The sequence below is a fragment of the Panthera onca genome, chromosome A1 (assembly GCF_046562875.1).
Source record: "Panthera onca isolate mPanOnc1 chromosome A1, mPanOnc1 haplotype 2, whole genome shotgun sequence".
Lineage (NCBI taxonomy): Eukaryota > Metazoa > Chordata > Mammalia > Carnivora > Felidae > Panthera > Panthera onca.
Window position 1 is genome coordinate 94,695,426 of NC_138339.1, and position 13,488 is coordinate 94,708,913.

General features: G+C 38.5%; 1 protein-coding gene across 3 annotated transcripts in view; it reads right to left on the reverse strand.

Annotated features, from left to right (window-relative positions):
• The window catches only part of RASGRF2 (Ras protein specific guanine nucleotide releasing factor 2), a 241,934-nt gene that overhangs the window by 141,957 nt on the left and 86,489 nt on the right, over nt 1-13,488 (reverse strand). For all 3 annotated transcript variants that reach the window (XM_060635446.3, XM_060635444.3, XM_081796559.1), the window contains exons 3-4: nt 5,805-5,952; nt 3,368-3,457 (exon numbers count right to left, since the gene is read on the reverse strand). In XM_060635446.3, the coding sequence (XP_060491429.1) occupies nt 3,368-3,457; nt 5,805-5,952 (238 nt within the window). The remainder of the gene's footprint in view (nt 1-3,367; nt 3,458-5,804; nt 5,953-13,488) is intronic.

The window sequence follows — 13,488 nt, forward strand, 5'->3', positions numbered from 1 at the left end:
ACAGCAGTTGAACCACTTCACAATCCTACCAACAGTGCACAAAGGTTCCAATTTCTCAACATCCTTATCGACACTTAGTTTATTTTTTTTTATGGTAGTCATCCTAATGGGTGTGTGGTGATGTTACACTGTGGTTTTGATTTCTATTTCGCTGATGTTTAGTGATATTGAGCAGCTTTTCATATGTATATGACTTCTCCAAAGATCACATGTATATTATTTCATCTTTGGAGAAATGTCCGTTGCCCATTTTTAAATCAGGGTATTTGATTTGTTGTTATTGAGGATTTTTTTACGAAGCTTAAAAAAAAATAAGTGTTAGACATCAGCTCATCTGACCCCTTCTGTTTGTACATGAGTAAACGAAATTTCATGGTAAGTCACACAGGAAAGATGCAATGAGAGTTGGCATTCTTTAACCTGCTTTTTGTTAACTCTACGGATTCTCTCTCAGCCACCCGGTGAAAACACATGTGAATGATTTGCAATGGAGATTATTTTGTGAAAAGAAACATGAAATATAATTAAAAATTGATTCTGTAGACAACATGATAGCCTCTAAAATTGATCTGAATTCCCTAGGTATGATTTGAAAAATAACAGACAAACCTGTACGTTTTAGCCAACAAATATTTACTAAACATCTTTCAAGTGTCCAGGTAAATGCTGGGGGCTAGCCAGAAAGGTGCATGTCATAATCCTTAACCCCAAGGCTGAGCACTAACCTGCTGGGTAACTTTGAACTCCAGTCCTCTATTTTCTCACCTACAAAATAATGGACCAAAAAAAATCTGAAGTGCTTGCTAAATATAAAACAGTTATATGATTATTTATTAGGGTGTGTCATAGCTAAGTGGCAGATTCAGCCACAAAGCAGGTTGCAAATCCACATATGATTGACAGCATTAAATGACTACCAAATCTCTTTTTAGTATTATTGTTATCTAGTCAACATATTCTTACACTCCTTATTGTTTCCCTACTATTTCACCCATATGGACTAAATTGTCATGTATTTAAACAACTGCTCTTCTGTTGAAATGTTTAAAATTCTTTCATTTACCTACCAATGTTGTCATGATACTATCAGTGTTAATGCAGGCATTCACACAGCTGTGATGCTTCAAACAATAAAAATTAGCCACATTTTAATAGAATTATGTGGGGGAATTTATATGCACATTATCTGGAGAAATCTAATGGAAACCTTCTTTGTCATATAATAAATTTCAATTTTTGGTTCCTTGAAGATAAAAAATCATGTTGATATTTGCCAAATCAGAATAGAGAAACTAATTCATTTAAAACACTTTTTGCCACACAGACATTAGAATGACTGGGCTATAAAGCACAACAGAATTAATTTCAAAGGCTACTTAACAAGTTCAAAAATATATTTTTTAATTGCTTCTACTGAGAAACAGGAAGGTAGAAAATGTAAAAAGCATTTATTTTATCACTATTCTTTCATTTAACAGAAATATTTTCAAAAATCACCTTAATCAAATTTTGTGTTAAACACAATCTTTCTGTTTACTTAGTCAGGTGTTGCCTGCTGAGCTGGTGTACTTTTCATACTAACAGACCAGTTTCTACAAAAAAAAAAAAAAATCCTGAAAACTGTACTTCACTCATCTCTTTGTTTATAGACAACTTCATACTACTAAAAGGCAAGAGCATTAATCTTGTAACAATAACATAAACTCAATTCTATTCAGAATGTTTTGAATTCTAAGAAATTAATGGTGGTATTTCACTTTTTATTCCTTAAAAACTGAAAACACTTCAATTTAGTTCTTAGAAGCATTTCTATATCAAACTCTGAGCAATGTTTTAAGTTTTGTTACAGCTAAAGGGGAATAATTACGTAGCATAGAAAAAACAAGAATAAGAAAAACATTAAGATGAAATAAAGATTTGAAGGTATATATCCATAAAAAAAGTTCTATAACTGTGAAGCTTTTCACATAATGGTCACAAAGCTAAGTAGATGATTTACACAAGCGAATTAAGATAATAGAACTCAAAACCTAAAATGACATAAATCAAATACAGTAGACCAGAGTGAGTACCAGTGTCTGTTTAACTGCAAAAGTTGTACACAGGGGCACCTGGGTGGCTCAGTCGGTTAAGTGGCCAACTTCGGCTCAGGTCATGATCTCCCGGTCATGCCCCACATCAGGCTCTGTGCTGACAGCTCAGAGCCTGGAGCCTGCTTTGGATTCTGTGTCTTCCTCTCTCTCTGCCCCTCCCCTGCTCATGCTCTATCTCTCTGTCTCTCAAAAATAAATGAACATTAAAACAAATTTTTTTTTAAGTTGTACACAGGAATAAGTGACAGTTTAGTAAGAAGATCTTTGATTGTGTGGATGTTAAACAAGAATGTAATAATGATAATAAAACAGAAATCTGAGATGTATTTAGTTAATAGTCTCACATGTTCAAAAAAAATCCTTTCTAAATAAGCACTGAAATCTAAAGCTAAAAGAAATATTTTTAAAATGTCACTTAAAAATACTCCCCTATACAGACAACAGAAACCAATTTGACAATAAATTTCATATTTAAAAAAATAAATTAAAAAAAATATTCCCCTAGGGGCATCTGGGTGGCTCAGTCAGTTAAACATCTGACTCTTTTTTTTTAATGTTTGTTTGTTTGTTTTGAGAAAGAGATAACACAAGCAGGGGGAGGGGCAAAAAGAGAGGGAGAGAGAGAATCCCAAGCAGGCTCTCTGCTACAAGCACAGAGCCTGACGCTGGGCTCGATCTGACAAACCAGGAGATCACAACCCAATCTGAAATCAAGAAGGGACACTCAACCAACTGAGCCACCCAGGCGCCCCAAGCCTCCCACTCTTGATTTCAGCTCAGGTCATGATCAAGCTCCTGAGATCAAGCTCCATGTTATGCTCCATGCTAAGCGTGGCATCTGCTTGGGATTCTCTCTCTTCCTCTCCCTCTGCCCCTCCCCGTCTCACAAGCATCTGCACACATGTACTCTCTCTCCCAAAAAACTAAATAAACATGAAAAAAATACTCCCCTAAAATATGAAAATAGCACAAAATCAGGAGGCTCTACAGCACTTACTAACCCAACTTAAGAACACTATTGTCTTAATGTCTGGTTTTGACATCCTTTCCACAGAGGGTCCATAAGGGGATTCCCAGAACTGGAAAAAAAATCTCAAGCTTAAAGTTTTCCAAAGTAGCCATACCTGTATCACTCTGAAAGGCAAGTCTGAGAGCCATTAGAACAGATATACCAAGGTGATTCTCAGCTCAGGGACAGGGGAACAAAGACATCACTATAGGACAGACAACTGATCACCATGCTTTTCCAAAGCCAGAAACGCCCAACATCCTACCTTTTTAATCTTCTTGATATCTGGATCCTCATCCTCTTGATTACTTTGGTAAGGCCTCATTCGTTCCTTGGTTTTATTAAGAGCGATAATCTATGACACAAAATTGGCCCATTTCATGATTTGGGAAATACCAGCTTATAGCCATAACTCACAGGAGGTAATGCCTACAAGGTAGCTTAGGAGGTCCTCAGGAAACTTTTACTTTTTATGCATCCTTCCTTCCACTGGTTCTGAGTCAAGGAAAGAATGAACTTCACACCAAGTCTGTTCAGTTATGTTGCCAACAAAGGTGCTTATAGGAAGCAACTGTGGAAAGTGTGAACTGGGATCTGGGTTAGGAGAAAAGTTAGCCCCAAATTTGGCCCTGACTGCCAGTGATGACTAGGCCAAGGCCTTCGGGGGAGCTGAGTGACATACTGCTTGCCAATCTTGCCCAATGGCAGCTGCCTGTAATGCCCTGGGGTCCCCAAATGCAATGACATTCAGCCCAGAGCTCTTGTTCCCATAATCAGCCTGCAGCCTTCCACACAGGTACACAGAGTACAGCAGGCTCACAGGATTCCTTGGGAAAATGGTAACTGCAAACGGAACTTCAGAGCCCTGGGGTTGATCCAAGACAACCAAGAAAGGTGAAAAGGTAAAAAGGAGTGAAATGATCCAGGATCTCCTTATAGCTCCAACTCAGTTATGTAGTTATGTAGTTATGTGACCTGTGGGGCAATTCAAAACCAGATGGCTGCCCAAATACACTTAGCAACAAAAATCACTAGCCTACTGCTCAATTGCAGGCTCTTAGAAAGGTAAGAACCTACGCAACCTTACCAGCAAGCATTTGAAAAGTTAAGAATCATAATTGCTTCCTCTGACCTGTCTTTACATTTTGTCACCAGTAACAAATACACACTCTGCCATTTTCTGACAGAGAAGTAGGAAAATAAAAGGAGTAGAAAATAAATTATGGCTCCTGACAAGCGACCACACAAGACGTACCTGCTACTGACAGTTTGGGGCTGCAAAATCTATATTCAGACTAAAATAGAACATAGTGAAGACAGATAAGCATGCCCAAATAAATATTGGGGAACATTGCTTGGTGCTGAGTTTCTCTTGTGGAGTAAATGCCACTTAGCAGACAAGCATCTGCTCTGGCTTACTGTGGCAAAGAGAGAACACAATAATTTTGTCTTAAATTATAGTGCCTGATATAGTCTTTTAAAATGCAGGTTTGCTAAGTTTTCTGTTGTTGTTTTCACTCTATGAGATTTCAGGGTTGAATCGGGAAGTTAACAACACTAATGATACGGTGAACATGGTCTGCAACTCATCACCAGAGAAGCAATCAGATCCCAGGTGGAATCAAGCTTATACTCATGCTCTGGAAACTGGAGGTGATGTACACAGGCAGAAGGAGGTGAAAACCTCTCACAGGATTCAGTGCGTCTTGGAGGAAGGTATAAGGAAACAAAGAGGAAATCATTGTCCAATGACTGTAAAAGTAACAAGAAAGTTACTTTCCTTGTAACTCAGGGCTGAAGAGGCTCTTAGAACTTACAAATTTCTTGTAACTCAGGCCTGAGGATCCTGAATTGTTCTGTCAATGGGATACAATTAGTAGTAGGTTTCATCTGTCCTATTCTGCTCTTTGAAGCTAAGAAAATGCTAATGCACCTCTAGTCAGAAAGAGGGGGGAAATCTTGTTTTCCACATTCCTCTTCAGGTCTTAAGTTATCTACCGCTTTCCACGAGTAGTAAATAACACTCGGGTACACTTGGGTTTCTATATGTGGACAGAGGCACTTGTGAGCATGGGTGGATCCAGGACCACCACTGAGGCTGGAGATACAATGACCATGCTCTGTTCTCACTTGGGACAATCTCACAATCGGGGGGTGCAGGGCTTCGGAAGTTCACCCTCAGAGGGTGGGGGTGGAGATGGAGGGAGACAGGAATTCCAACTTGAGGAAATGCCTTATACTTCAACTCCAATGTGTTTTTCAAAATTCTAGGGGGAAGAAAGTTGAACTCCTTAGAATAGAGAAGCAGTAAAGTCTTCCTGACTTCATTTCTAGTCCTTCCTTAGTTATCATTTGGGAGTTTAATCTATGACAGATTCACAATTATCATTACTATTATAGTCAATCTAAAAACAGTTACATTTTATAATCAACTTCTGAATATCTGATCAAATGAAGGACATCAGGAGCACAAAATAATTAAAAAGCAGCATATTACTCTGGTATTTTAATATAGTGTATTTAACTAATTCTAACATAGACTAGATTTATTCTAACACAGATTAGTGGTCTGACCATGTACTCGCTGATGGCGAAGGAACCAAGTTTGGGAAGAAAATTTTGCCCTGATAGGCCTTATGTAATTTTGAGGAGATGGCAATAAATGCATAACAATGAGGAGGAATCTAGTAACTGGGAAGTACCTCTGATTTAAGTCTTTCAATTTCTGTATCTTGATCTTCAAGTTGATGCCGGAGTTGGTTAGCTGCAATTTTTTCCGTCTCTACGATCTGAACTAGATGAATGTACTTCTGCATTAACACTTCTCTCTCAATCAAAATGTCTGCATAACTTAAGAGAAAATTACACAGTTAGTCAATGAGATACTGTTCTATGGCAGTTTCATATAGAACAGCATACAGTATATTTTAGAAAGAAACCATAAATGTAGTTTGATGGCTAACTCTGCTTTATGTAAATATTAACTTTGGGCTTGCATTTGGTATCATTTAACAATATACAATTTGAATCATTTTACATATCCCTTACTGAGCTAAGAGTTCATTTAACTATACAGAATTTGGATCATTGCTATTTTACATATCCTTCACTAAGAGGTCATTTAATGATGGCTGCCATTAGCAATTTTGCCATATAAGTCAGAAAAGTGCAAAGGAATTCTATTGTTTCATAAAGAAAAAGATGCTTCTCCTTTAACAAAAAACTGAGGTCTTGAATTGATGGCACACACTTGGTTCCCAGGGATGATACTAAAAAATGTTTCATTAGCTAAGTCTCTAGACAATCAGAACAGGCCTGCCCCCAAGTAGAATGAGTGAAGCAACCATCAGAACAGGCACTGGCTGGAAGGGACTATGATGACTATACCAGTGACTACCAGCCCTGCTCGGCTCTCTTTAGGATCGTGAGACCATTAACATTTCTTTCACAAATCAACAGGAGCAAAATTTCATTCTAAAAATAAGTGTAGATTCTTGGGCCCTAACACCATCAGCCTCACCTGTTTCCATTTCTTTGGCCAAGTGTGTGGGAAGCCAAAACTCCCTCTTAGATTTTTACTGACTATGCAATTTGTAGCACCTGGAATTTTGCCTCTAGATCTTGTTGCACTATTTGAGGTGGTAAAAGGTATGTTCTCCATTCACGTAATCTTTCCCAAATGATCTGATAATTGTAATAATTAATAATTACTATTTATTGAGTGCCTCAGATGTCCCATATATATTCTCATTTTATCCCCCCAGCAACCCCAGGAGATAGGCTTTATCATCCCAATTGTACACAAAAAGATTTTAATCTTCACAGAGGTCACACAGCTAGTAAGTGGCAAGGTGGGATCAAATCAACATATGTTTGACCCTAAGCCAATGTTTTGTTTCATTTTTTAATGTTTATTTATTTTGGAGAGAGAGAGAGAGAGAGAGAAGAGAGAGAAAGAGAGAGGGACAGTGTGAGTGGGTAAAGGACAAAGAGAGAGGGAGACACACAATTTGAAGCAGGTTCCAGGCTCCAAGCTGTCAGCACGGAGCCCGATGCAGGGCTCGAACTCACGAACTGTGAGATCATGACCTGTGCGAAGTCGGACGCTTAACCAACTGAGCCACCCAGGTGCCCCGACCCTAAGCCCATGTTCTTAACCACAAGCTAAACTGTTTCTCTAATAAGGAATATCACAATGAATATAAACAAGAATGTTGCAGCAGACATGTCCTGAGATACTGCCCAATCTTCTATTCACTTACCTCTTACCTCTTCGTTGAGAATTTGGGTCATAGCAGCCATGTTTTTACCACAAAATCTGCCCTCATGACTACATTACACTGGTCTAAAAAGAGGTAACTGGCCCAAGCTAAACCAACTAGAGTCTTTCTCCTTGGAGTCTGGTACTGTATCTCTTATCTGTTTGCTTGAACTGATATGATATAAATTTGGAAACTCTGGTTACCATTGTCAGGTAGCCGTATTTGGCCATATCATGCCAAACAAAGTGAGTCTGCTGAGAAAGAAAATAAGATGTTCAAGAAAACAGACATAAGAGAGACAGAAAGGTAACGACTATCTGTGTTCCTGTCAACTTGCTAGTTTCTGGTTCCTGACGCTCATGTTAATTGAATATAATTTTTACTCTTGGGTTCAGTGAGATATTAAAATTTCTGTCTAATAAGTTCTCCGCAACCTCAACTACTTTGAAATAGGTTTGTGTTACTTAGAACTAAAAGAGTCTTAAGACAATTCTAAAATCACAATTTTAGTTCAATGATCTCAACATCCTCAGCACTTACATCATGTGTGCTATTAGTGTTAGAAAAAAAACATAGTGTCAGCAATATTTTAAAGTCACTTGTTCTAAGAAATCACCCTAAGAGAGTAGAAAGAAAGGCTGTGTGAGTGGGAGGAGGTTAAAAAAAGAAGAAGAAAAAAAAGAGCAGAGTCTTCAGAGAGATACGCTTTTAGGAACTTTAAAAGGAGAAAATAGTAATAGAACATGAGAAAAGTAGCTATTATAATAAAAATTATGCCCTTCTCATCATTTTATCAGAAATATTCCAAATTTATTACTAATATATCAAATTGGTATTAGGTAGCAAAACAGTATTTTTTTTTCTCTTATAAAAAGTCCAGTCCAGATTGTGTGGATGAGTTCATGCAGACTCATTACCCACATCTGTCTCCCTTCACTTCCAAGGCCTCACTGAAGTGCTAGGAAAATTATTTTCTGTTTAAAGAATGAAACCATAACAGCATTATAAAACAGGAAAATATGCCATCAACAGACCAGAAGTTTTAAGAAATTCCATGAAGAGGAAACCAAGTAGAATCCGAGTGGTGGGAAATTGAGAGCAGAGGAAACCACACAAGGAGACACCTCACATAAGCACGCTTCCCACCAAGGTGGCCAGAGCTCCAAAGTTGGAATCAAAACATTCAAAGAAATGGAGTAAGGGGTGATCATTTCATTAAACAAGTGCCTTCACAACATCTGCATGTTAGACTCCTCCTCTTCCCGACTCCCAAAGTAAAGAAATAAAAGGCACAACTGGCAGTAGTGACATGCCCTCAAGTCACAGCCCAGGATCTGCTCTCTGTAGGAAAAGGACCATGTCCTAAAGAAAGCTCCAAATGAGGATGCTAGACTCAGAGAGAACAAAGCTTGACTTTACACCAGACAGCCACTGTGGACAGAGAACCAGAAAAGGGTCAGCACTAAGAGGGACCAGGAGTGAAATACATGTATTCTTTTTCTATTGTGAACAAATTACCACAAGCTCCCTGGTTCAAAACAACACATGTTTCTTATCTCACAGTATCTGTGCATCAGGGGTCCAGGCTCAGTTTTAGCTGGGTCCTCAGCTCAGAGACTGACACGCCTAACACTGAGGTGTCAGTCAAGGTACATTCTCACCTGGAGGCTTGACTAGGGAAGAACCCACTTCCACGTTTATTCAGATTGTTGGGAAATTCATTTTCCTGAAGGTATACAACTCATGCAGCTTGGAGAGCATCTCTGACCCCAGAGATCTCTGACCCCAGTCTCTCCTTGAGGGCTTCCAACTGATTAATTCAGGCCCACCCAGGAAAATCCCATTTCATTAACTCAAAGCAACAGATTTTTAGGATCATAATTACGTCTGCAAAATCCCTTTTCCTTTGCCACATAATGTAACCTAATCAAGGGGGTGACCACTCAGCATGTTTGTCATTTACTAATGGCTAATAGCAAATCGCAGGTTCCAGCTGTACACACTGAAGGGTACTGGAATTACACAAGGGGGAATTCTAGCCAGCCTCCCCAGTGCCTGCCCACATACCTGAAAAGGAAGTCTGTATAAGTGACACAGATGTAAACACAGGCCAGCTACCTATAATAACCCACAAGGTCCTTCATTTAGAAGGAAAGATCACTTGAGACTTGGAAAAACCAACCCCCAAAAGAAAGGCCTCTGCAATTGGCAGTAGTACCTAAGACAGCCCTTAGTGATTCCTTCTTTCTGGTATTCATACCCTATGTAACCCCTTTCTCTTCAGTGTGAGATGGACCGGGGTGACTCACTTCCAAGGATTAGAATATGGCAAAAGTGATAGAACGGCACTTTCAAGATCAGTTTACAAGGAGACTCTGGCTTCCCTCTTGCTTGCCTTCTCTTATTGTCCTACTGGTTTGTTCTGAGGAAGTCTACACCATGTTAAGAGCTGCTGTATGAAGAGGTCCACATAGACAGACACTGAGAGAGGCCTCTGGCCAATAGCTGATGAGGACAGGACCTGAGGCTTCAATGCAACAACTGATAAGGAAGTGAATCTTGCTAACAAACATGTGAGCAAACTTGGATGTGGATCCTTCCTCTTTGAGCCTTCAGATACGACCTCCAAATTGTTGCCTTATGAGAGACCTTCAGGCAGAGACGCCCAGTTAATTCCTGACCCACAAACACTGTGGGAGGACAATAAAATGTTTGCTGTTTTAAGCACTGTGGGGTAAGTTGTTAAGCAACAATACATAAATAAATACAGCCCCAAATGAACAAACACAAAATATAATAAACAAACAGGATAATCCAAACAACAGAGATATATTACCTTCAGAGAGATATGGAAGGATATTAGAGTCATAAGGTAACAAGGGGCTGCTATGGAAAAGAAGGAACTAGGTAACAAGAAGAGTTCTTGGAAACAAAAAATGATTATTAAAATTTCACAGGTCAGTGAATGCGCTAAGTGATAAAGCAGACACGATTGAAAACTAAGCTAGGTGGCTGGAGACAGAAAGAACACTGAACAAGAACAACAAAAAGAAAAACACAAAGAGATTGGAAATGGGAAGAAAACCTGAGCAAAAATGAGTATAGATCCAAGAGATCTAATATCTACCTTATGGGAGTTCCAGAATGGGAAAAAACAGAGATTTGATGGGGAAGAAATAAGCAAGAAATGGAAGAAAACTTCCCTGAACTGAACACAGCACAGTTCAAAGAGAAAGCATAATCTAAATGCCAGACAGGATAAATGAAAAAATTTCATACCCTGATACATCCTGGTAAAATATCAGAGCTCTAAGGATAGGGAAAAATTATAAAAGTCTCCAAAGAGAAATCACAATTTATCTAAAGAAAGCAAGAATCAAAATGACATACTTGTCATCAGTTACCTGGGACACTAGATCACAGTAGAGAACTGAAGAAAAAGTCTGAACCCAAATTCCTACACCCAGGCAAGTGCCAGTTCAAGACAGAAGCAGTTTACTAACGATCACATTTACTATCAGAGAAAAATTATGAGGAGGCTCTCCAACCAAACAAAACAGAATACAAAGACAAGAGTTAACATGGAATGCAAGAATACAAGCCCGCAGAAGTAATAAAAAAAAAAAATGCTAGAAAGAAATTAAAATATTCTCCTTCAAAAAGCAAGGACTCAACTGCATGATTATATTTCGTTCTCCGTGGTATCAAACACCAGTCTTAATACTTTGGAAAATATTTATAAAACCATGGTTTTTTATTTTGTTTTCTTTCATTGGTTTTTTATTTTGAGAATCAACAGAGGCTTAATTAAATTTAGGAACAGAAGGTAAATGTTTAAAAGTTTATAAATAGAGAGTAAATAATAAAGTAATAAAACCTCAGTTTGTGGAAAGAAGAGAACAATAAAGAAAGACACATTAAATGTCTTAATTTACTTACCTTTCATAGCAGAGACTCATTACACGCTTCTCAAAGTTGATAAGGAGAGTTAATTATATTATTTTAAGACATAAACAACCAATTTAAAAGCCAAGAACATGTAAGTAGCAAAAACTGAGGGGACAAAGGGAGAGTAGGTAAATGGTTTTGTAAGGGTGTTAAATTCTTCATCTTTATAGCGGGGAACCAATAACAGGGCCCAAAGTCATTAAATCAAGAAGTTAAGGACATCATGGAATATAATATGTGAATAATTAATAGCGAGAGAGAAAAGGACGTACTTAATCAAAGAGTAAAAATTGTTTATCAAATTTGGTCAAGAGTTTGGGACGCCTGGGTGGCTCAGTCAGTTGAGCATCCGACTCCTGATTTCAGCTCAGGTCATGATCCCAGGGTCATGGGACTGAGCCCCATGTTGGGCTCTGCACTGACTATGGAGCCTGCTCGAGATTCTCTCTCTCTCTCTCTCTCTCTCTCTCTCTCTCTCTCTCTCTCTCTGTCTCTGTCTCTCTCTCTCTCTTCCTCCGTCCCTCTCCCCCACTGGCGTGCTCTCTCTCTCAAATTAAAAAAAAAAAAAATTGGTCAAGAGCTTCAGGAATGATAATATTCCGTACCGGCAAAGATAAGACAAAAGGGGTACTCTGTACCAGAGCGAGACAGTCTAGGAGACAACATCACAATAAGTATCAAGACAGCTTAAAATGTCATCCTTTGTCATAGTCATTTCAAGTATAATAATCTAACCCAAGGAAAATAAACAGTGACTTGCACAAAGATGTATAAAAAAACAAGATTTTCATTCATTAAAACAAATATAATAAAACCGAATCTAAATATAGATGCATATAATATGAAAGTGATGAAACAATGGAATGATACAAGCCATTTAAAGTCATATTTTAAAAAATGGTTAACATAATGGAACGTACTCAAGACCCACTAATAAATTAGCAAAAAAAACCCCAGAAGATTAAAGTAAATATAATTTGTACATGTACATGTGTTAGAGCAATGACAGGTGATTTTTAATTAGTTCTTTTGTGCTTTTCTGTATTTTGCAACATCTCTACATTATTAAGTGGCAAAAAGAAAATACGTAAATCCTAATGGCAGTTATTTACTCTGTGAGGTGGGCTTCTGTAACATGTAGTAGTTTCTTTATATGTTCCTGTGACTCCAAATTCACTCTTCAGTATGTACTGAATGTTGTTATATACCCAAAAACTGTTCAAAGCATTGGAGACAGGAGTAAACAAAATAGGAAGAAAAAAAATCTGTGCCCTCATGGAATTTACATTGTAGTAGGGAGCAACACACAATAAAATAAATTTTTAAAATATATAGTATGTTACGTGATGATTAGTACTTAAATGAAAAAGCAGGGCCAGGGGAGTAGGATAGGAAGTGGGGGAGACGGGGGTTATAATGTTAACCAGGCTGTGAGAGAGGGTCTCCCTGAGAAGATGTTATTGGAGTCATGACCTGAAGCTGTGAGCCATGTGGCTAGCTGGTTGGAAAAGCATTCCCGTTAGAGGGAATATCATGTGTGAAAGCCCCGTAGTGGGAACAGGCCTGGGCTGCCAGAGGAAAGGCAGAGTGGCTGGTTTACTGGAGGGGAGTAAGATGAGAGGCAGAAGAGGGAACAGGATTCTAAACCATGCAAAGCCCTGTGGACCAACATAAAGTCTCAGGTTTTCACCATGAATGAGATTCAGAGCTTTGATTGGAGGCATGGCAAGATCTGACATTCGAACAGGATCACACTGGCTGCAGTAATGGGAAAAGACAGAGGTGGGGGGTGGAGTGCGAGGACAGAAAAAGGAAGACCAGTTGGAGGCTCCACAATAATCTAGGCAAAGATATTAAAGATTAGCTCAGCACCTGACATGGGGCCTGGCACAAAACAGGCATTCACATAAAGGTCATTGCTAAATGAAAAATAGTTACCTAAGATAATTTACTCTGCACGTTGTATTTTTCTTCACATAATAATTTTCATTTTTCATAATTGTCAAGTCATTCAATTTATTTAATTGGTTCTCTCTAGTTCACTACTCTTACTGGTGTGTCTACTTCACTTTATACCACAGGGCTTTCCCTATATATGCCACTAGTAAGTGGATTGTGCAAATCAACTGGAAATGCTTCCTTCGATGTAGGAATTTTCAGAGCAGTGGTATTTCTA